This window comes from Felis catus, chromosome D2 (genome assembly GCF_018350175.1).
Source record: "Felis catus isolate Fca126 chromosome D2, F.catus_Fca126_mat1.0, whole genome shotgun sequence".
Classification (NCBI taxonomy): domain Eukaryota; kingdom Metazoa; phylum Chordata; class Mammalia; order Carnivora; family Felidae; genus Felis; species Felis catus.
This window is the reverse complement of record NC_058378.1, coordinates 31,235,604-31,256,631: the sequence shown is the minus strand read 5'-3', so window position 1 is coordinate 31,256,631 and position 21,028 is coordinate 31,235,604. Positions and strand designations below refer to the sequence as shown.

The following is a 21,028-nucleotide window of genomic DNA, read 5'->3' as shown; positions in this document are numbered from 1 at the left end:
CAGTTCTCGGACAGGAGCGGGCATCAGAGTTGGAGGGCTTGTTCAACCACAGGTGGCTGGGACCTGCTCCTAGAGCTTCTGATCCTATAGGTCTGGGCTGGGATCTGAGAATGTGCCTTTCTAACAAGTTCTGGGGTGATGCTGTTTCCATAGGTCCAGAGATCCCACTCTGAGAACCACTGTGTTGACCTGGCCCTTGCTACTGAAAGTGGTCCTTGGACATGCCTGGTAGAAATGCAGAATCCCAGGCCCCATCCCAGACCTGCAGCAACAGCAGCCTTGCCTTAGCAGGTGCCCAGTAGTCTGTGGGCACATCGTGGTTTGAGAGGCAGTGGAATAGTGTGGAGTTCCCCACTGTGGCTGCAGAGTGGAATCACCAGGAGAGCTTTGGAACCCGCGGATTCCCAAGCCCCAGCTCATACGAATTAGGTCAGAGTCTCTGGGAGTGAGACTCGCACATCAAGAGTCTATAAAGTTCCTCAGGTGACTCCTGTATCGCCACGTCTGAAAACCACCAGCTAGAATCCACAGTGGCAGCCACGAGGGGTCTCAGGGATGATGGGTTCCAAAGGTGGCATTGGATGCAAACCAAAGGCATGAGAGCGAGCCAGAGCAGCCTGCCTGCGGTCCCACGGCCGATAGTGACACATCCAGGCTCTGGATGTCAGATAATTCTTCTACTAGCTCTTTCAATTCTAAGTCCCCTTAGCACAGTTCATGTAGCTGCAGTGTACCAGTGTCCACAGGAATCCACCAGACCTTGGAAGATCGGTCTGCTCATTGGAAATACAGCCTCCGGTTGTATTTCAGAGCAGCCTTCTGTACTGAGAGTTCTCTGTTCTCGGCAGGCAGTGTGAGCGGTGGTCAGGGTCACGCACTGAAAGCCGGCTCTGCCACTTACTAGCCAAGACCTGTGGCTCTGCGCCCCAGACTCTTCCCCTAAAAACAGGGATGGTGATGATAGTGGCCACCATGGAGCTGGTTTGGAGATTAAGGGTTAATGTGACAATGCTGAGGTCAATGATTTGCACACAGGAAGCGCTTTATAAATGTTAATTATTATCTCAGTAGCTGGGTGACCTTGGGTAAATCACATGACCTTGACCAATCCAGGCTTTTAACTTCTCTGTGACTCGGTTTCCTCCTCTGTTAAATAGAGGTAAGCAGCAGAATTATGAAGAGTAGATGAAATTGTGACTCTAAAGCCGTAAGCACAGTTTCCCGCACACGGTTGGCATCAATGAATAGTGGCTCCGGTTGTGTGTTACAGACTAAAACGCTGCGCAGGAGTAAGTAAGTTCTGGTTGGGGCAGGCTCTGAGTTGGGCCAGTCCTGACTCTCTAGAGGGAGCATCTAAGGCCATAGGGATTGAAGGCTTCTGGGATATTTTTGCCTGGAGAAAAGCTTATAATGCCCTTTATCCTCCTTGATGTAAAGGATTGTCATGCCAAGGCAGATCGACTATGTGTGATCCAAGAGGACAGAGTAGCAGTTATCATGTAGTTCATCAGAGAACTTTCTGATAGTTAAAACTATTCTGTAGAAGGGAGAGTGAGCTCTCCATCACCAGAGGTATTTAAGGAGAACTTTAAGTCCTCTGGTGGAAACATTAAGAGAATTTCAAGTCAGAGATTAGAAGCTACATTAGTGTTTCCCAGGTTTGCTTATTGGTAAGAATCATCTGGGAGCATTTATTAAAAACACAGATTCCCTGGGGCACCTGGGTGGTTCAGTCAGTTGAGTGTCCAACTTTGGCTCAGGTCATGAACTTGCAGTTCGTGAGTTTAAGCCCCACATCAGGCTCTGTGCTGATAGCTCAGAGCCTGGAGCCTGCTTCGGATTCTGTGTCTCCCTCTGTTCCTCCCCGGCTTGCACTCTGTCTCTCTGTCTCTCAAAAATAAATAAAGATTTAAAAATACACACACACACACACACACACACACACACACACAGATTCCCTGCTGGTCATCCCAGACCAATTAAGCAGGCTAGTCCAGGACTAGCCCCTCCACATGATTCCTACTGGGAAGTTTGGAAAACATGGGCTAAATGACCTCCAGTCTCCTTCCAACTCTGAGATTCTTTGCAAAAGATTATGGGGAAACACATTCTGGGCGGGAATAGGTCACACTGGCCCCAGGTCTCCTCCTGTAGCTTTGGGAGTCCTGCTTCTTGGCCAGGCCACGGAGCACATGGGCACACCAGCTTGAGTCCCTGACACTTGTTCCTTTGGGTCTGTACCTGGGTTGGCAGGGAGCGCCACCACCCTCTCTGCTCCCGGCCCCCTCCCCCCCCCCCCAGGACCTGTCACCAGGTCCTGCTCTCAGCCCAGACTGAGCAGGGGTCAGAATCCTGTGTTTCTGAGAAACAACACGAATTTGTCCCAGCCCTCCTGGCTTCCTGCAGTAGGTTTTGTTTACTTGGATTTTGCTTCTTTTGCCCTGCTTCTGCCTACAGTTACTTTTCCTAGGCATTCATTAGAATTAACAAGATAACCATTAAATGTTAATGGTTTAACCATTAAAGGTTAGGGGCGCCTGGGTGGCGCAGTCGGTTAAGCGTCGGACTTCAGCCAGGTCACGATCTCGATCTCGCGGTCTGTGAGTTCGAGCCCCGCATCGGGCTCTGGGCTGATGGCTCAGAGCCTGGAGCCTGCTTCCGATTCTGTGTCTCCCTCTCTCTCTGCCCCTCCCCCATTCATGCTCTGTCTCTCTCTGTCTCAAAAATAAATAAATGTTAAAAAAAAAAATTTTAAAGGTTAAACCACAGAAAGACCTGTGCCTTGTGACTAAAAGTTGCTTTATTAATACAAAGCACTGTCCTAATTAGAAGTTTTGGGGCGCCTGGGTGGCTCAGTCGGTTGAGCGTCCGACTTCGGCTCAGGTCACGATCTCGCGGTCCGTGAGTTCGAGCCCCGCGTCGGGCTCTGGGCTGATGGCTCAGAGCCTGGAGCCTGCTTCCGATTCTGTGTCTCCCTCTCTCTCTGCCCCTCCCCCGTTCATGCTTTGTCTCTCTCTGTCTCAAAAATAAATAAACGTTAAAAAAAAAATTAAAAAAAAAAGTTTAGGGAGATGAAGTTTGGCCTCCTTGTAATAATAATTACAATTATGAAGATAATTTTGTCCTGTGTTTATTACAGTGCCTTTCTGCAGACTTCCCTATTCTCTGCTTCAGCTCAGGTGTCAGCACTGGGGGAGGGCACCGGGGAAAGGCATGCTCTAACCCAGCTGCTGTCCAGATGCTGTTGTTGTCTCCTGTTGTTAGTCCCCCTGAGCTCCCGGTTGAGGTCTGTGGGCATGCACTCACCACCAAGTAGCATGAAGTGCTCCTATGCCAGAGCCTTCCCCTCTGAGGACTTGCTGAGCAAGAGTGAGGCTCCAGGAAGATATAGAACAAAGCAGGGCTCAAAGATGGGAGTCCCAGAGAATAAAAGGCCTCTGGGCCTTTGTTCATGCCTTTGCCCACACATGGGTTGCCTTCCCTCTTTCCTCTCTGGCTCTCATAATCTCTTATCCATTAGCATCCAGCCTGAATCAAGGGTGACCAACTCTCCTGAGTGGCCCGGACTGCAGAACGATCCCCCAGGATGCAGGGCTTTCAGTGCCAACATTGGGAATGTTCTGGGCAAACCAGGACAAGTTGGTCACCCTGCTGGAATCTTTGCATTCACATTCTTTGTCCTTCAGTACCTTGCCAAAATGACCTTGGGCAATTTACTGTCAACACGGGCCTCACTTTCCACCTGTGAGGATAGCTCATGGTTGTTACGAGAATTTAATGAGTTCATATATGAAAAGTGCCTATTACGTTTCTGGCACATACTAAACACTCAGTGATGTTAGCTATGTTTGTTTGGTTGAGTTGAGTGAAAATGAGATCTGTGAGATCCCCTGGCCTCCATGTGGTTCACGAATCCTCTGTGCGGTGAGTGCTTGATCATACCCCAGCATGTGGCACTCACTTCCTCACGTGGAGCCTTTTCTTTACGACTGGTGCACTATCCCTGTACTGTCAGCTCTGAGGATTCATAGAGAATGGGACCCCCTTCTTGAAGACATCCTATGGCTTCCTGAGGATTACTCACCTGTCTCCAGTCTGGGTCTTCTCTTTCCTGGGTGGGGTACCCCCTCCCTTAGGTGAGACCTGACTCCTAGCCATATGCTTGCTGTGTCCTCTGGGCCAGCTAAGGACGCTTTTCTGTACTGCAGACATGTGTAGCGGGGATAGATGGTGCCCATCCTCTGAATTAGACCTGAGATGAATTTCCTGAGAACAAAAGATGACTGGCCTCTGTCCCTAGAATCACAGGCTCTGAACTACAAAGATCTGTAGGATTTCTTGTAGGGAAGGCCCCGGTTTCCCTTTGAGATGCTCTGCATAGACTCCCCTTTCTTTGGCTCAGCCTACAGGCAGGTACCTAGGTACTTCTTAACTCAAGGGGGTAGGATAGTAGATTGGTTAGGACCCAGGGCTTCTGGAACAGCCTAACTATCCAAATCTTACTCCCCTGGGGTTCCTGGGTGGCTCAGTAGGTTGAACATCCAAGTCTTGATTTAGGCTCAGGTCATGATCTCACGGTTCATGAGATCGAGCCCCGTATTGGGCCCTGCACTGACAGCATGGAGTCTGCTTGGGATTCTCTCTCTCCTCTCCCTCTGCCCCTCCCCACTCGCTCTCTCTGTCTCTCTCAAAATAAATAAATAAACTTAAATCTTACTTCCCTTTTAGCTGTATGACCTTGGCCAAGTCACTTAATTGCAGTTTCCTCATGTGTATAGAGAGGAGATAGTTCTTAGAGCCTAGCATGTGTGAAATAGTAAGCGGTACTATCTATGGTTATTGTTAGCCCCACCCCCAAGGAACGAACATGAAGTATATCGCTCCTTGTGCACAGATAGGAAGATGACTGGGCAAGGCTGAGATCTGCTTCAGCACGTCTGGGACCTGGATCTCCATATGTTTGTCCCAGGGACCACAGAGAACTGTTCCCGAGATCGTGGGCCTGTCCTCTCAGCAGGGATTAGAGTCCCCATGCAGTGTTAGTGGCTGGTGATGTGGCCTGGATGGGGCGGGCATGTTTGCACCAGCCACTGGTGGGCAGTTCTGCGGTCAGAGGATGGATGGAACATCCCTGAGAACGAAAAAGATCCTAGGGAAGTCACTAGGTACAGCGCAGAACACTGCCTGGCACACAGTAGGGCTATTTGGGAGAGTAAATGAAAGCAGCAGGTGTGGATATATTCCAGGCCCTTGGCACCCTTCAGATGTGGTGGCCATATGCTTCTGTGACTTTGGCTGGTTGTCCAGAGGAGGCTGCACAGGCCCGTGTTACTTGAATTGGAGACTGGAAAGGGGGTGTGAGGTTGGAATGGTGTGTGGGTAGCCCAGGTGGGAGGAAGGAGGTTGTGGGACTGGACATTTCTGGGCTGATGTACTTGGGGAAGACAGCTGCTATGAGGACCCTTGGAAGTAACTTGAATGGCCTTGTGGCTTTATGTTTCTTCTGCATGCATCGTGAACACTCTCTCACCACTATGGGGAGCGGGGGTGCATTGCACAATTGATTCTCGGTGCCTGAGCCCTGAAAGTTCCATCTCATATCCAGTACAGTTCCATCTCCAATCCAGTAAAATCCAGTACAGAATTTCTTTCTTTTTTTTTTTTTTTAATTTTTTTTTTCAACGTTTATTTATTTTTGGGACAGAGAGAGACAGAGCATGAACGGGGGAGGGGCAGAGAGAGAGGGAGACACAGAATCGGAAGCAGGCTCCAGGCTCTGAGCCATCAGCCCAGAGCCCGATGCGGGGCTCGAACTCACGGACCGCGAGATCGTGACCTGGCTGAAGTCGGACGCTTAACCGACTGCGCCACCCAGGCGCCCCCAGAATTTCTTTCTTTTATGGAGCCTTCTTGTTTCTCTTACTGATGAGGAGCTGGCTGCCCCTCAGTTTATACTTGAATTTGGCAAGTTTTTTTTTTTTTTCTAATAAAAGGTATTTTTATAATAAATAAATTTTGTTTTAAAAGTAAATTATCACTATGTATACTTGAAAAATATTTTTATTTAAATATATAGTGGTACTTTGCTTATTTTAGGTAAAATAAGCAGCAGGACTATAAGTAGTAATAAATTGCTCCAATCCTTTGTCATTGCTGTTGAACATTCTGGTTATTTTCCTTTTGATCTTATTTCCCAGGCATATGTACCTTTTTTTTTTTTTTTTTTTTTACCTAGTTTTACACGTATTACAGTGCATATATAATTTTTTTTATTCTGCTTTTTAAAATGGTATAACTTGAGGGGCACCTAGGTGGCTCAGTCGGTTAAGTGTCTGACTTCGGCTCAGGTCATGACCTCGTGATTTGTGAGATCAAGCCCACATCTGGCTCTGTGCTGACAGTGCGGAGCCTTTTTGGGATTCTCTCTCTCTCCCCCCCCCCCTCCCCCAGTGAAGCTCTAAATAAATAAATAAATAAATAGCTGTTTTTTTATATGCCATAACTTGAACCATTAAACAAGAAAAACCATGAATGAACATAGGTTGATAATACTCTTTAAGAAGCTTGGGGCGCCTGGGTGGCTCAGTCGGTTAGGAGTCTGACTTCGGCTCAGGTTATGATCTCGCGGTGTGTGAGTTTGAGCCCTGCGCCAGGCTCTGTGCTGACAGCTCAGAGCCTGGAACCTGCTTCCGATTCTGTGCCTCCTTCTCTCTGCCCCTCCCCCACTTGTGCTCTGTCTCTATCAAAAATAAATAAATGTAAAAAAAAAAAATTTTTTTTTAAAAAAAGAAGCTCTAGCAACATTTGGGAGGTAGGGGTTGGAATGCAAGAACGCCAAATAGAAAAATAGCAAGAGACGTGAGCAAGCCTTGCCACAAGGGAAATAGAAATGGTTAATTAACCATGAATGATAATCAGTCTCATTATTGAAAGAGTTGATTAAAGCAAGGGATGTCATGTCCCCTGTTCATATTAGCAAAGATTTTTTTTTTTAATGATCCATTTACTTATTGGGCAGAATGTGTATTAATTGGCATAAATACTCTGGAAAGCAGTTTGGCAATACATTTCAAAAGCCGTAGGTTTATCTGTTTACTAATTATATTCCCCTCGCCCCCCTCACCCCTTGTTAACATCTTATATTCTTTTTTCATCTCTCTCTCTGGTGGTCTTAATTTTTTAAATTGAATTACATTGAGAATTTTAAATAATGTAACTTTTTTTTTAAAGATAAATAATTTATAGATAGATCATTATCTTTTTAATAACGATAAATTTATTTAAATAAAGATAAATTTTTTTTGAGAGAGAGAAATGGCGTGAGCGGGTAAGGACAGAGACAGAGAGAGACACAGGATCCAAAACAGACTCCAGGCTCTGAGCTGTCAGCACAGAGTCCAACGAGGGGCTCGAACCCGAACCATGAGATTATGCATGGCCTGAGTTGAAGTCAGACGCTTAACCGCTCAACCGGCTGAGCTGGCTGAGCCACCCAGGCGCCTCTAAAGTTTTTTTTATTTATTTACATAATCTCTACACCCAGCGTGGTGGGGCTTGAACTCATGACCTTAAGATCAAGAGTCATGTTCTCTTTCAGCTGAGCCACCCAGATGCCCCTAAAGATAAATCTTTATTCTACTTACAGATCCTTTTCACAGTCTGTCTTATTTTTTTAAGTATCTGGCTGTTCTGTATGTTTTATACAGTTAGATTTGTTGATCTTTGTGACTCTTTTATGGCTCCTAGGTTTAGAAAATCATCTCCACTTCAGAGGTTGTATAAATATTAAGTTCTGTTTACTTCTGATTGTTTTTGTTGTTTGATTTCAAAAAATATTTCAAGTGTAATTCTCTGTAGAGTTTACTTTGATTCTTAGGTTAATCGAGAGTCTCTATTTTGTTTTCCCAGAACTATTTTTTTTATGTTTTTTTTTTTTACTTTTTAAATTTTTAAATAAATTATTTTTGAGAGAGAGACAGAGTCTGAGTGGGGGAGGAGGCAGAGTGAGAGAGGGAGACACAGAATCCGAAGCAGGCTCCAAGCTCTGAGCTGTCAGCACAGAGCTGGACTCAGGGCTCGAACTCATGAACCGTGAGATCATGACCTGAACTGAAGCCGGATGCTTAACCCACTGAGCCACCCAGGTGCCCCTTCCCAGAACTATTAATTGTTTATTCTGATATCAGTTATTAATCCTCCCATTCCCCAATTTATTTGTGAGGCCTTCTTTAGCACTTATTAAATCATGACACATTATTTATGGACTACATTTTCTGGACTATTTTCTTTCTATAATCTATTTTTCTTTGTGCTTTATAATTTTATTTAAATTCAAGTTAGTTAACATATAGTGTAATAGTGGTTTCAGGAGTAGAATTTAGTGATTCATCACTTACATAGAACACCCAGTGCTCATCCCAACAAGTATCCTCATCAGTGCCCATCACCCTAAATTTAGCCCATGCCCCCAGCCACCTCCCCTCCAGCAACCCTCAGTTTGTCCTCTGTATTTAAGAGTCTCTTATGGTTTGCCTCCCTCTCTGTTTTTATCTTATTTTTCCTTCCTTTCCCCTCTGTTCATCTGTTGTGTTTCTTAAATTCCACATATGAGTGAAATCATATGGTATTTTGTCTTTCTCTGACTAACTTATTTCACTTAGCATAATACATTCTAGTTCCATCCACATTGTTGCGAATGGCAAGATTTCATTAAAAAAATTTTTTTTAATGTTTATTTATTTTTGAGAGAAAGAGAGCACAATCTGGGGAGGGACAGAGAGAGAGGGAGACACAGAATCCGAAACAGGCTTCAGGCTCTGAGCTGTCAACACAGAGCCTGATGTGGGGTCCAAACCCACGAGCTACAAGGTCATGACCTGAGCTGAAGTTGAATGCTTAACTGACTGAGCCACCCAGGCACCCCTCATTCTTTTTCTTTTTTAATGTTTATTTTTTGAGAGAGAGAGACAGAGAGAGAGACAGAGAGAGAGAGAGAAGCAGAGGGAGAGGGGGACAGAGGATCCAAAACCGGCTCTGTGCTGACAGCAGTAGGCCCGATGTGGGACTCAAACTCATGAACTGTGAGATCATGACCTGAGCCGAAGTTGGACTCTCAACAAACTGAGCCACCCAGACACCCCAAGATTTCATTCTTTTTCATCAAATATTCCATTGTGTGTGTGTGTATACACACACATATATATGTATACACATGTATATATGTATATGTATATGTATATGTATATGTATATGTATATGTATATGTATATGTATATGTGTATATGCACACACACATACATACATACATACCACCTTTTCTTTCTTCATCATTCGATGGATATTTGGGCTCTTTTCATATTTGGCTATTGTCGATAGCACTCCTATAAACATTGGGGTATATGTGTCCCTTCGAATCAGCATTTTGGTATCCTTTGGTTAAATACCTAGCAGTGCAATTGCTGGGTCATAGGGTAGTCTACTTTTAACCTTTTGAGGAACCTCCATACGGTTTCCCAGAGTCGCTGCACCAGTTTGCATTCCCGCCAGCAATGCAAAAGAGATCCTCTTTCTCCGCATCCTCGCCAACACCTGTTGTTGCCTGAGTTGTTCATGTTAGCCATTCTGACAGGTGTGAGGTGGTATCTCATTGTGGTTTTGGTTTGTATTTCCCTGATGATGAGTGATGTTGAGCATCTTTTCATGCGTCTGCTAGCCATCTGGATATCTTCTTTGGAAAAGTGTCTATTCGTGTCTTCTGCCCATTTCTTCACTGGGTTGTTTGTTTTTGGGGTATTGAGTTTGAGAAGTTCTTTATAGGTTTTGGATATTAGCCCTTTATCTGATATGTTATTTGCAAGTATCATCTCCCATTTTGGTTGCGTTTTAGTTTTTTTTTTTTAATTTTTTTTTCAGCGTTTATTTATTTTTGGGACAGAGAGAGACAGAGCATGAGCGGGCGAGGGGCAGAGAGAGAGGGAGACACAGAATCGGAAACAGGCTCCAGGCTCCGAGCCATCAGCCCAGAGCCTGACGCGGGGCTCGAACTCACGGACCGCGAGATCGTGACCTGGCTGAAGTCGGACGCTTAACTGACTGCGCCACCCAGGCGCCCCAGTTGCCTTTTAGTTTTGTTGATTGTTTCCTTTGCTTTTTATCTTGATGAAGTCCCAATCGTTAATTTTTGCTTTTGTTTCCCTTGCCTCTGGAGACAAGTGTAAGAAGTTTCTGCAATCGAGGTCACAGAAGTTGTTGCCTGTTTTCTCCTCTAGGATTTTGATGGCTTCCTGTCTTATGTTTAGGTCTTTTGCCCATTTTGAGTTTATTTTTGTGTATGGTGTAGGGAGGTTGTTGTCCTCTGTTTAATTAATTGTAGCCTTATAATACTGGTTATGCTCTATCTTCTTCTTTTTTAGGGAGAACTTGCTTGCTTATTCCCCTAGATGAAATTTAAACCATTTCAGAAAATGGTTTTGGATTAAAAAAATTTTTTTTGATGTTTATTTATTCTTGAGAGAGAGAGAGAAAGAACATGAGTGAGGGAGGGGCAGAGAGAGAGAGGGAGACACAGAATCTGAAGCAGGCTCTAGGCTCCGAGCTGTCAACACAGAGCCCAATGCGGGTCTCGAACTCACAAGCCATGAGATCATGACCTGAGCTGATGTCAGATGCTTAACCAACTGAGCCACCCAGGCACCCCAAAAAGTGGTTTTGGATTTTAAAGTTAAAAAAAATTTATGACTTTTGAGCAGGAATTACATGAAACCATCTATAAACTGATTTCTGGAAAAAAAAAATCTCATTTCAGTTGTTGGTCGTTAACGAGCATGTTCTGTATCTTCACATACAAATCTATTTTTAAAGATACCTTTGTGAACTTTTATACTTTTATTAATATTGGTCAGATACATTTTCCATTCTGATTATCTCTATATATTCTATGTTATTATTGCTATTTGAAATAGGATCCTTAAAAATTATATTTTATTGCTGGCATATGGGAATATTACTGAATCTTGTGCTTTTATTTTGATGAGCCATTTCGCTGAGACTTTTTTTTTCATTTGCATAGTTTGTCAGATGCCTACTTTGGTTTTTGGAGGTTATGCGGCCATTTCATGTGCACATGATAATCGTTCTGTTTCCAGTGTTTGTTTTCTGTTTCTTTGGCCAGAACTTCCAAGACCATATTCAGGGATACTGGTGTGGGAAGGCATCCTTACTTTGCTCTTCGTTTTAAAGGGAAAGCAGTTGACGTTTTCCTTGATGTTGCTTCTAGCTTGAATGAGGTCTGTCGCTTTTACCCAAAGGGGCTGTTGGATTTACAGGCACAACAAAGACTCCTTTCTAGCCCTTTGCGCATCTGGCACGAAGCACTAGGGTACTCATTGTTTGGGAGTGTTTGCCCTTTCTAGAATCCCCAGCTTGCCCTAAACTTTGAGCCTACAGAGCCAGTCCATTTCCAGACCTTGGTCTCCCTGGACGGAAAGCCTGACTCATGGGGATTCATTCCTCCCTGCCAGGACCTCTCACACTCTTCTGCCAGCCCTACCAGCTGACGTAAGGGCCGGCACCTGACACTGGATGGCGGCAGGGCTAGAGGCACCTGGCACAGCCCTGGACCAGGGGAAGCAGTAAAGGCACTTCTTACCAGGACGCCCTGCAGAGGACTCCTGCAGATCCTCAGCCATCTGGACTTCTGCCCTTACCCCACCTGTCCCCTTTCTTTTCTCAGACCAGCTCAGTGAGGTCACCAGTACCCCTGCCTTGCCCTCCGAGCCTGCTGGGCACTGCTGGCCCTGTGCTCTGGAGGCCTTCCTGGTCCGGTGGGAAAGCAGACACAAAGAGAGAGGTTAACATAATCAGGATGAAGAGGTCCCATTCGTGCTCTGTGAGACTCAGAGGCTGGAGCAACTAACTGCTTAGAGCAGCCAGAGAAGGCTTCTTAGAGGAGGTGACATTTGAGCTGCTCTTAGAGCGAGAGTAGAGAGTCTGTGAGGCAGATGAGGGAGAAGGGTTTCAATTATGATTATTTTGATAGACTTCGCATTATTGTTGCTGTTCAGAATGGGCTCTTTAAAAACTATATTTTATTGCTGGCATGTAAGAATATTAATTGAATTTTGCATATTTATTTTGGAGCAGTCTTTAGAGCCTTAGGGGCCTGGGGGTGTCTGGCCTCTTTGGGGACAAGACAAGAGTTTGCAGAGACATGGGACAGTGCTGTCTGAGTTGGGTGGTGCTCCTGGGGTTCAGAGGTGGGAGGGCGATCCCCAGTCACGGGGGTGATCCGGGCAGATTTCCGAAGAGGTGGGATGGGGCTGGCCTTGAAGCCTAGAGAGGATTTGGCTAGAGGAAGGGGAGGGTAGACTGGAGGAGGTGCAGAGAAGCAGCATCCTCACTGTGCACCTGCCTGGTACTATGTCACCACACTTAGTACTTTTTATACTTAATTTTCCTGACAGCTCTGCCAGGTAGATGACAAGACCCCTGTTCCACAGATGAGGAAACGGGGGCTCAGGGAATTTGAGTGACTTAGGTGAGCCGGAGAGCCTAATTTCTGAGCTTCCGTGCTTTCAGTGCCTCCCTTTTTAAAATGTAGGTACCTAAAAAATTGCTTTATTGGGAAAGAACTCACACACCATACAATTCACCCATTTAAAGGGTACAATTCAACGGCTTTTGTATACCCACAGGGTTGTGCAGCTGTCATTATAGTCCAGTTTTAGAACCCCCAGCCCTAGGTTGCCCCCCCCCCAGGACCCCCAGCCCTGGGCAACCACTGCCTTCCTTTCCGTGTCTATACACTAGCCTGTTCCAGACAGTTCCTGTAAATGGCCTCATCAAGCGTGTGATCGTTTGTGACTGCTTCTTTCACTTAGTGTAACGTTTTCAAGGTTTACCCACGCCGTGGCATATATTGGTACTTCGCGACTTTTTATTGCCAGACAGTATTCTCGTTTCTGGATAATACCACATTTTGCGTATCCATTCATCTGTTGATGGACATTTGGGTTGTGTGCACTTCGGGGCTGTTGTGAATAATGCTGCCGCGAGTGTTCCCGTGCGACGTGTTTTGTGTGGACATATGTTTTCATTTCTCTCCGGTGTAGACCTAGGAGCGGAATGGCTGGCCGGGTCGCGTGGTGACTACAGGTTTTACCATTTGGGAAACTGCCAGACTGTTCTCCACAGCGACTTCCCGGCTGCCTCTTGTGCATGCTTGCCTTCAGAGTGACAGGGCTGGGGAGAAGGTCAGACCACAAAGTCTGTGTGAATCGCCTGTTTTCAAAGAAGATGGTGGGAAAGTAGTGTGAAGACTGCAGCTTCACTGTGGAGTCTTTGGTGATTCCAGAAGGATTCTGCAGGAGCTCAAGGACACTGCCACAAGTGCTGGTCGTGAGCTGCTCCTTCTGCTCATAGGCCATGCCACTAGACAAGGTGTTGAATAGACCCAAAGGTTCGGGGTGCCGGAGAGGGACAAGTGCGACCCGTGGTGATGAAGGCTCTCGGAAGAGGGAGGGCAGGGTTTCGAGACTGGCACAGGGGAGACGAGTGAGAGGAAAGGACTTGGGGAGGAGAGGCAGGGTTGGGGCCTTGTGGTTCAGGGCAAGTCCCTGAGCAGCTGTGGCCAACTGTCCTCTGTCTTTGTTCTTTGGCTGCAGATCTGGCCGAGTGCAAGCTGGTTGCTTTCCCCATTGGCCTCTACAAGGTCCTGCGGAATGTCACCGACCAGATCCAGCTCATCACGCTGGCCAACAACGAGCTCAAGTCCCTCACCAGCAAGTTTATGACCACGTTCTGTCAGCTCCGAGGTAGGCCCCGGTCCGCCAGACAGGAAATCATTCCCCAGGGGAGGCTTCGAGGATGGACCTGTGTCCTGCCTGCAGCCTGGAAGTCTCTAAGTGTCACTCCTCCCTCTCGCTGGCTGTGAATCAGACTGACTGATGGTCAAGGGTGTGGGCCCACTGGGGTGTTTGGGGTCCTGAGACCCACAAGTAGTCATTTCTCAGTAGACTTGAACGAGCCCCCGTCCTCCTCCCCAGCCTAGCACTGCTTTCCCGGTTCAGGAGTGACAGATGCCGGGGATGTTGGTGTTTCCTCTGCTGGGCCCACACAGGGCCGTGGACAGGGGTGCCTGGCAGGATGACGGGCAGGAGGCCAGCAGGTGGGCATAGTAGAGTCTCTTGAAACGGCTCCTCTGGGTGGGCCCGCAGGATGCAGTGGCCACTGCAGTGCCGCAAACCCCGCCCCCCCATCCTTCTGTGAGAGTCTGCTGCTGCTCAGTGAGCCGTGGGGTGGGAGAACCAGGGAGGGCACAGGAGGCATAGGAGAGGTGATTCCCACCTTCTGGAATTCTGTCTGACAGGGGCATGAAAAAGGTCCAAGGGCCCGGTTAGAGAAATCCATATGTCAGATGCTGGTGGAGCGGGAGGGACATGAGCAAAAGCGTACCTCCCACGGCTGATTTCAGGCCTCCTAGAAGAGGTGGGGGCATCGGGCAGAGGCAAGAGGGAGGCGTGAACTGGCAAACAGGTCCCAGGGACAGAAGGCAGCTTGTAGAATGCTCAGCAGCCAGCTATGGGCAGGACATGGATAGGCTACCGGCTGGGTGGGAGGGGGGCGTCCTGGGGCAGGACTCGGTTCCCCGGAGGCACTGTGGGTGCTTTTCACCAGGCTGTCCCGTCCTTCATTTTCTGGGCACCACTTCTCTGCACAGATGAGACGGGCCCTCACGGCCAGCAGGCCCCATCGGCCGCAGTGGTCAGCCCTGGCAGAAATTAGACTCATCTGAGGAACTTTTCTACAAACACAGTTGCCTTGGCTCTACCCCCAGCCCAGTTGAATCAGAATGTCCGAGTATGGGCCTGGGCCTTGTACGCATCTTTTAAAACCTACATCAGTCATTCTGAAGTGGCAGCAGCCAAGGTTGAGGCCATGGGTCAGGGGTTATACATGCCAGTGCCTGAGAGACTAGCGTGCGAGTACTAAATGTCGCGGTTTGAGTGGTGGGGACGGTGGGAGACGTACCCCTCTCCGCTCTGCCAGGTATGCCATGAGGATGTTGGGGTTTTGTCAGTAGCAGCTAGAAATATGGGTTTTTGTGAATTTTTACCAGGTGTTCTATAACACGGAAGCCAATAAAACACCCTTGCACAGTAGATGTAGCCCATGGGCCATCAGTTGGAAGAATCTCCCATAATATATGAGATCTGTCTCTGCCATCTCGTTTCATGGATGGAAAAGGAAGGCCAGGGAGACTGAGGCTTATCGGGGATCTCGGAGCAGCACCCCCACGTCGTCCACCTTGCAGGCCAGGGCTGCCTCTCCAGGCCTCCCGCATTAGCCCAAGGGTCCCCTGGAGATGTTTGCTTTGCGGAGGAGGGTGGAAAGATTGAAAATGGGTGGTGGGGGTTGGCTGGGACCTCCAGGAAGGGCAATCAGGAAGGGTGCTTCCTTTGGGTGAGAGGAGAGTTCGTTTGTGCTTTCCTTCCTTGAACCTTCCCCGGAGCACCTGCCATATTCCAGACCTGTGTCTGGAGGCTGGGAGACAAAGACTGGCAGACCAGCTCCCTCCCAGAGGAGCCCAGGGTCACAGAACAGACTTGTCAACCACACCAAGTCCTATGATGCCGGTGTGGACAACATGCTGGGAACAATGGGAAGAAAACTTAATTCTCCCGGCGAGTGCTGTGGGCAGTGGGTGGGCCGGGAAGCAAGGGCTTTCAAAGGACTTGACACTGGGCATTGCCTTGTGAGATGAATAAATAAGCCCTCTCCAGGGGCACAGCGACACATGCCAGAGAAATGCGCTAGAACCCATTGTGTTTGTGGCTTAGCTGCGGAAATATATTTATCATAAAATACCCTTCTGGTCAGAAGTCTGTGGAAGGATGCAGTTTGAACCCCCTCTGTGCGGCTGGCAGCTGCTGACTCCCCCACACCACCCTGGATTACAAAGGAAAAGCTGCGATGTGCCCAGTAATTGGGTTTCACAAAGGCGGTGGCGCTGGTGACCAGGGGCAGGGAGGGGCTGGAGTCGAGAGTGGCTCCTGGCTCCTGGCTCCTGGCTCCCAGCCCCAGCCTTTATTATATATAGTTTCTCTTTTAAATAGAAAAGTCCCCTCCTTTTATGTGTGAAGAGGGAACTTGAATAGGCTCTGCTGAACTTCCCCCAGGCCTGCCGGCTTCCCCTTCCCTGTTCGTGGCTCTTGACAGAGAAGGCGGGCTGCCTTGGTGCCAGGGAGAAGGGCATCCGCTTCCTCCCTCCCTGCCACACTGTCTCCTGTGGGAGCCCCGGGAGTGTCTTCTGCTGGGCTCGTGGCCTCCTCGGGTTTGCGTCCCCTTGACACCCTTCACCCATTTTATAGAAGGAAGAAGCCAAACCCGAGAAAGCCAGTGGCACAGATGGAATCCGTGCAAAGGGCAGGTGCGCCCTGTGGAGTGGCGGGTTTCATTGTCGGACTCTGGCTCTTCTGTTCCCTCTTCTCCTGCGTGCCTGTCTCCCCACTTCCTCCTCTCATTCAAGTCATTCTGCTCCCGGACTGTACCCGGGGTCTTCCAGGCCCCGGGTGTGCGAGAGACACCTGTGGAAATCCACAGAGAGCCCCCGGATGAGAAGCACAGGCTGTTTATTCAGAGCTGGCCCCCGCAGGGGAGTGAGCAGCTGGCGGGCGGCATCGAGGAGAGACTCAAAGGCAGCGGAGGGGCGGGAAAGCTTTGTAGAGGATAAAAGGCGAAGCTGGAGGCAGGCCAGCTTGCAGGGGGCATCCTACGTGACTGGTTAGGGTGCATTTTGGCTTTCCGGAGTTAGCCCTAAGTTGGAAATTGGAATAAAAATCAGAGACGTTGTTAGTAGTCAAGTCCCGGCTGTTTGGGGCCAGTTGTTACGCGAGTGTTACAGGGCTTCCTGGACCGTCAGAAGAGATGGCAGTCTGACTCCCTGCAGGTCTGACCTGGAGCAGACTGGCCTCCTCGGCTGGTTACCGTGGCTGTGGGTTGGCTCTCTGGGCAGGGTGCTGCAGGCTGTGGGCCACAGTTCTGTTTTTATGTTCGGTCTGGCCGTTGTCTGCGTGTATATTCAGTTGCTCACAGCCCGTCTTTCAACTCAGCTCAGCAGTTCCTCAGGAGCACCTGTCGTGGTCCGGCTGAGGGCATGAGCAGGTGAGCGGTGGCCCGGGGGTCCCGATGCACTGGGCGCTGAGCCCTCGTGGCTCCACACGGAGGGCTTTACACGTGTCATCTCAGTTACCCCCTCCTGACACCCGCCATTTAGGATGGGGTGAGACAACAGAGACCTAGACGTGGTTCTTGGGGAGCTCCCAGGCTTTCGGGGCAGGTGGGCATGTGAGTGGACAGCCACCTCAACGTGTGGGGGGTGATACAGCAGACATTTCCTTGAAGCCTGGCGTGCCAGGGGGCACAAGTCTATTCTACTGTGGGTGGGTGGGTGTGTCCGTCTGCTAGGGTCGCCACGACAGAGCACTGCGGCATGGGTCGGGGAGGGGGGCTTACATTTACTTCTCACAGTTCTGGGAGCTGCATGTCAGACACCAAGGTGTTGGAAGGTTTGGCTTCTTCTGCGGCCCGTCTCCTCAGCTTGCCAGTGGCTGATTTCTCACTGTGTCCCCACGTGGCCTGCCTGTGGACACGTATTCCTGGGGTCTCTCTGTGTGTCCTGACTTCCTTTTCTAAGGACACCAAGCAGATTGGATTAGGGGTACCCTAACGGCCTCATTTGAACTTGGGCACCCCTTTAAAGATCTCACCTGCAAACACAGCCACACTGGGAGGTACTGGGAACTGGGACTTCCGCATAGGAATTTGGGAGGCGGGGGGAGACCTCACTCAGCCCAAAATACTGGGGAGTCGGAAGCCTCCAGAGGAAATGGCTTGGAGGGGCCATTGGACAGAAGGAAAAGGGGGAGTTCCCAAGGCTTCCTTTAGGAAGATGGGAGGTGTGTTTGGGAAATAGACTAAAATAAAAACAGTACCGCATGGGACATTACAGAGCAGAGGATATGGCGTGTCATCGGCAACTGGTCTGAGCAAGCGAGTGGTCCTCAGAGAGTCCGTCAAGGAGGAGCCAGGGCAAGTGACCCCAAAGCAGGGGGAGACGGGGGCTGGTGGGGGGGGGGTGTCTCCCTCTGTTTCCTGCTTTGCCTCTGCCCACTGGCTTACTTTTCTTTTTGCTAATGGCACTGAGTGGAGGAAGGAGGAGAGAAAAAGGCATCCAGAACTATTTGGGGAGAGCAGGGCAGACACTGAAGCCTTGCAGTGGTCAGTTAGGCGCTTTGGTTTTAGTCTGGGATCAGGCAGATCTCCTCTGTTGGGCACACATCTGGTTCCCCCTGCATAGCCCACCACCGGGATAGCGGGGCCTGGGAGGATCCTTCTCCCCTGAGTCATTCACAGGGGGCAGCTCCCCGTTGCTGACGATCAAGAGTTCCTACCTGATACCAAGGTGGTGATTAGTTTGTGGCCTTTTACATCAGTTTTTGCCATCAGTCTTCAAGGATGTCTGTCTCCTGGGGTTTCCTGGCCGAGCTCAGTGGGGCCAAGGCCAAGACTGTGTGCACACTGTGGGCAGTGGGTCAGCCCTCCCTAGCAGAGAATGAAAAGAATCCCAAGTATTATGGGCTTTAGCATTCCTTAGGCTAGAATCCCAGAGATAGGATTATCAAGGCCACTGTTTCCAGGCTGTTGGTCTATACTATGAGGTCATCAAGCCCTGATGTCACCCTGAGCCTGGGGCCTGCCAGGTGAGGAGCCTTGTGGTCAGGCTGAACCAGGACCCATAAGATGAGAGGCTGGGCTGTTGGATGTTCAAAGCATAGACGCCCAGTTCTGGGGCGTGATGTTTTCTGTTTCCCTCTGGGTCCGCTCTCCATGCTGATCCTACCCTCTCTCACCCTCTGGCTGTGGTCAGGTGGGGCCAGTGGGGAGCCCCCCAGGAGGTCAGGGGAAGAAAGAGAAGAAGCTCAGTGAATTTATTCCCCTGGCACCGTGAGGTTCATCTCGGGCTGGCTGTGCCCCTCGTCCCAAGGTCACTTCTCTCTAGCCAGTGTTTACGTGACTGTCCTCCCAGGTTTCCTCTGGCTGGTGACAGCTCCCTGCTTCTAACCCGGGGTTCCCGCACAACCCCTTGAGATTTCCCTACTGCTTCCTATACCTTTGTAAACAGTTCATTGCAAATAAAGCCTCCTTGATTATCCTGAGTTGAGTGTTTCATCTGTTTCTGGTTGGGGCCCTGATGGATGCTCTTTGCCACTTATTAGCTCTGTCACCACAGGCAGGTTGTCTAACTGTTCTTTGCCTCAGTTTCCCCCGTGGTATCGTAGACTCATACTGGTAAAGCCTTCACCTCGTAGGGATCCCGTGAAGATTGAATGAGTTAGCGCGTGCACAGCCCTGGGAGCTACTGTGTCCCCAGCACTATCCAACACAGTCTTTGTACACGGCCGTAGGTGTTCAAAACTACACACGGAACGGGCGAATGAATGACTTCTCACCGCACGGTCGGTCGGCAGAAGAGTGACCCCCCCCCACAGATGTCCACGTCCTAGTTCTTGCCACCTGCGATTATATTACCTCACAAATATAATACCTCACAATATAATTACCTCACAAATATATATCTGCAAAAGAGTCTTTGCAGATGTGAATAAGTTGAGATCCTTGACATGGATTAAGTGGGAGGTGGGTGGATGTCCTCGTAGGGTCTTCATGAGAAGGCAGGAGGGCTAGAAAAGATGTGATGGTAGACACGGCGACTGGAGTGATGTGGCCACAAGCTTCTAGAAGCCGTTTCCGGCTTCGGTCATGGCACGGACTCTCCCCCTAGACCCTGCAGACGGTACATACCTCCCCGGCTTGGTTTTAGTCCTCTGAGACCATCTTGGCCTTCTGACCTCCAGCGCCATAAGATGATACACTCGTGTTGTTTAAAGCCACCAAGTTGGGGGCAATTTGTCACAGCAGCAGTAGGAAACTGATACACAGTCGGAAGAGTTGGGAGGGGGGCTTCTGCCTCAGTGTCCCCACTTTGCTTGCTTACTCTGCTCTCCCGCTTGACCTCACTGTGGAGCCAGGGCTGGTGCCCCAGAAGGGAAACCTTCTCCAAAGAGCCACCATGCCCGCCTTCCTCGGCTGCCCCGTTTCCCTCGGTGCCTCCAGCTTTTGGTCCCTCCTGTGGCACGCAGGCTAAAGGCAGGCGGGGCTCAAAACGACGCTCCGTGGGTCTTGTTCAGACCCCGAGTGGGAGCCACTACTCCCACCGCTGTGAAAGAGGAGGCTGAACGGTCCCGGTGGGGTGGAACCTGAGGCCTGCTTCCCTGTCCAGCGCAGCCCGGGCCTGGGACACTGGTGGGACGTGGCCGGCTCTCCTTGGGACATCCAGGCAAGCGTGTGCTGCTCCAAGGGTATTGCTGGCGGCAGAAGAGCTGTTTCTTGGCTCTGTTAACTGCACGTCAAACCACCCTACCATCTATTGGTTTAAAACAACAGCGTGCGATTTCCTCCAGCTCTGTGGGTCGGCTGGTCTCTACTGGCGGTTCTGCTGGGGTCCCTCATCCTCCAGGGCCTCGCTCCCCGGGGCCTCTAACCTGCTTGGACTTCTTCACAGTGGCTGGGCTCCCAAGAGGAAGTGGCTGGTGCCGAGCTTGATGCCTGAACTTGGACGTCTCCTGAACGTCATTTCTGCTGTTTTCTGTTCATCAGAGCGGTCGCAGGGCCAGCCCAGAATCCAGAAGTGGGAACGAGTCTCTGCCTTGTGACGGGAGTTGCCCCAAAGTCTCAGCCCAAAAGGCCTACAGGCCTCTGTGGATGGCTTTTGTGGTTTATTAGCCAGACCTCTGATGGATGGCACTTCTGTCGTTCTTTATGCGCTCAGCTATTTGTGGCCGCTCTTTGGCAGCCACTTTGCTAAGAGCTGTGAGGAACTACCAGACCCTGGCGTTTCCAGGCTGTGTGACCTTAGGCAAATTATCGAACCACTTTGAGCTTTCATTTTCTCATCCTAAAATGGACATAA

The 21,028-nt window shown here is 49.4% G+C and overlaps 1 protein-coding gene and 1 long non-coding RNA gene across 13 annotated transcripts in view; one reads left to right on the top strand and one right to left on the bottom strand.

Moving 5' to 3' along the window:
* LRRC20 (leucine rich repeat containing 20) overlaps positions 1 to 21,028 on the top strand; it is a 114,306-nt gene that overhangs the window by 54,285 nt on the left and 38,993 nt on the right. For 6 of the 7 annotated variants that reach the window (XM_045040102.1, XM_045040100.1, XM_023240518.2 and 3 more), the window contains one exon: positions 13,662 to 13,811. The exons of the other annotated variant lie outside the window; for it this stretch is intronic. In XM_045040102.1, coding sequence (XP_044896037.1) covers positions 13,662 to 13,811 — 150 coding nt within the window. The remainder of the gene's footprint in view (positions 1 to 13,661; positions 13,812 to 21,028) is intronic. 7 annotated transcript variants of the gene reach the window in all.
* LOC102902372 lies at positions 16,612 to 19,375 on the bottom strand. 6 transcript variants are annotated; one of them, XR_002146374.3, is made up of 3 exons: positions 19,361 to 19,375; positions 18,450 to 18,600; positions 16,612 to 17,638 (listed from the first exon to the last, which is right to left on the bottom strand). It is a non-coding gene; the product is annotated as an uncharacterized LOC102902372 (long non-coding RNA). The 6 variants fall into 6 exon arrangements; XR_006586994.1 differs by lacking the exon at positions 19,361 to 19,375 and adding an exon at positions 19,169 to 19,184; XR_006586995.1 differs by lacking the exon at positions 19,361 to 19,375 and having other exon boundaries at positions 16,612 to 17,144; positions 17,512 to 17,687; positions 18,450 to 18,692.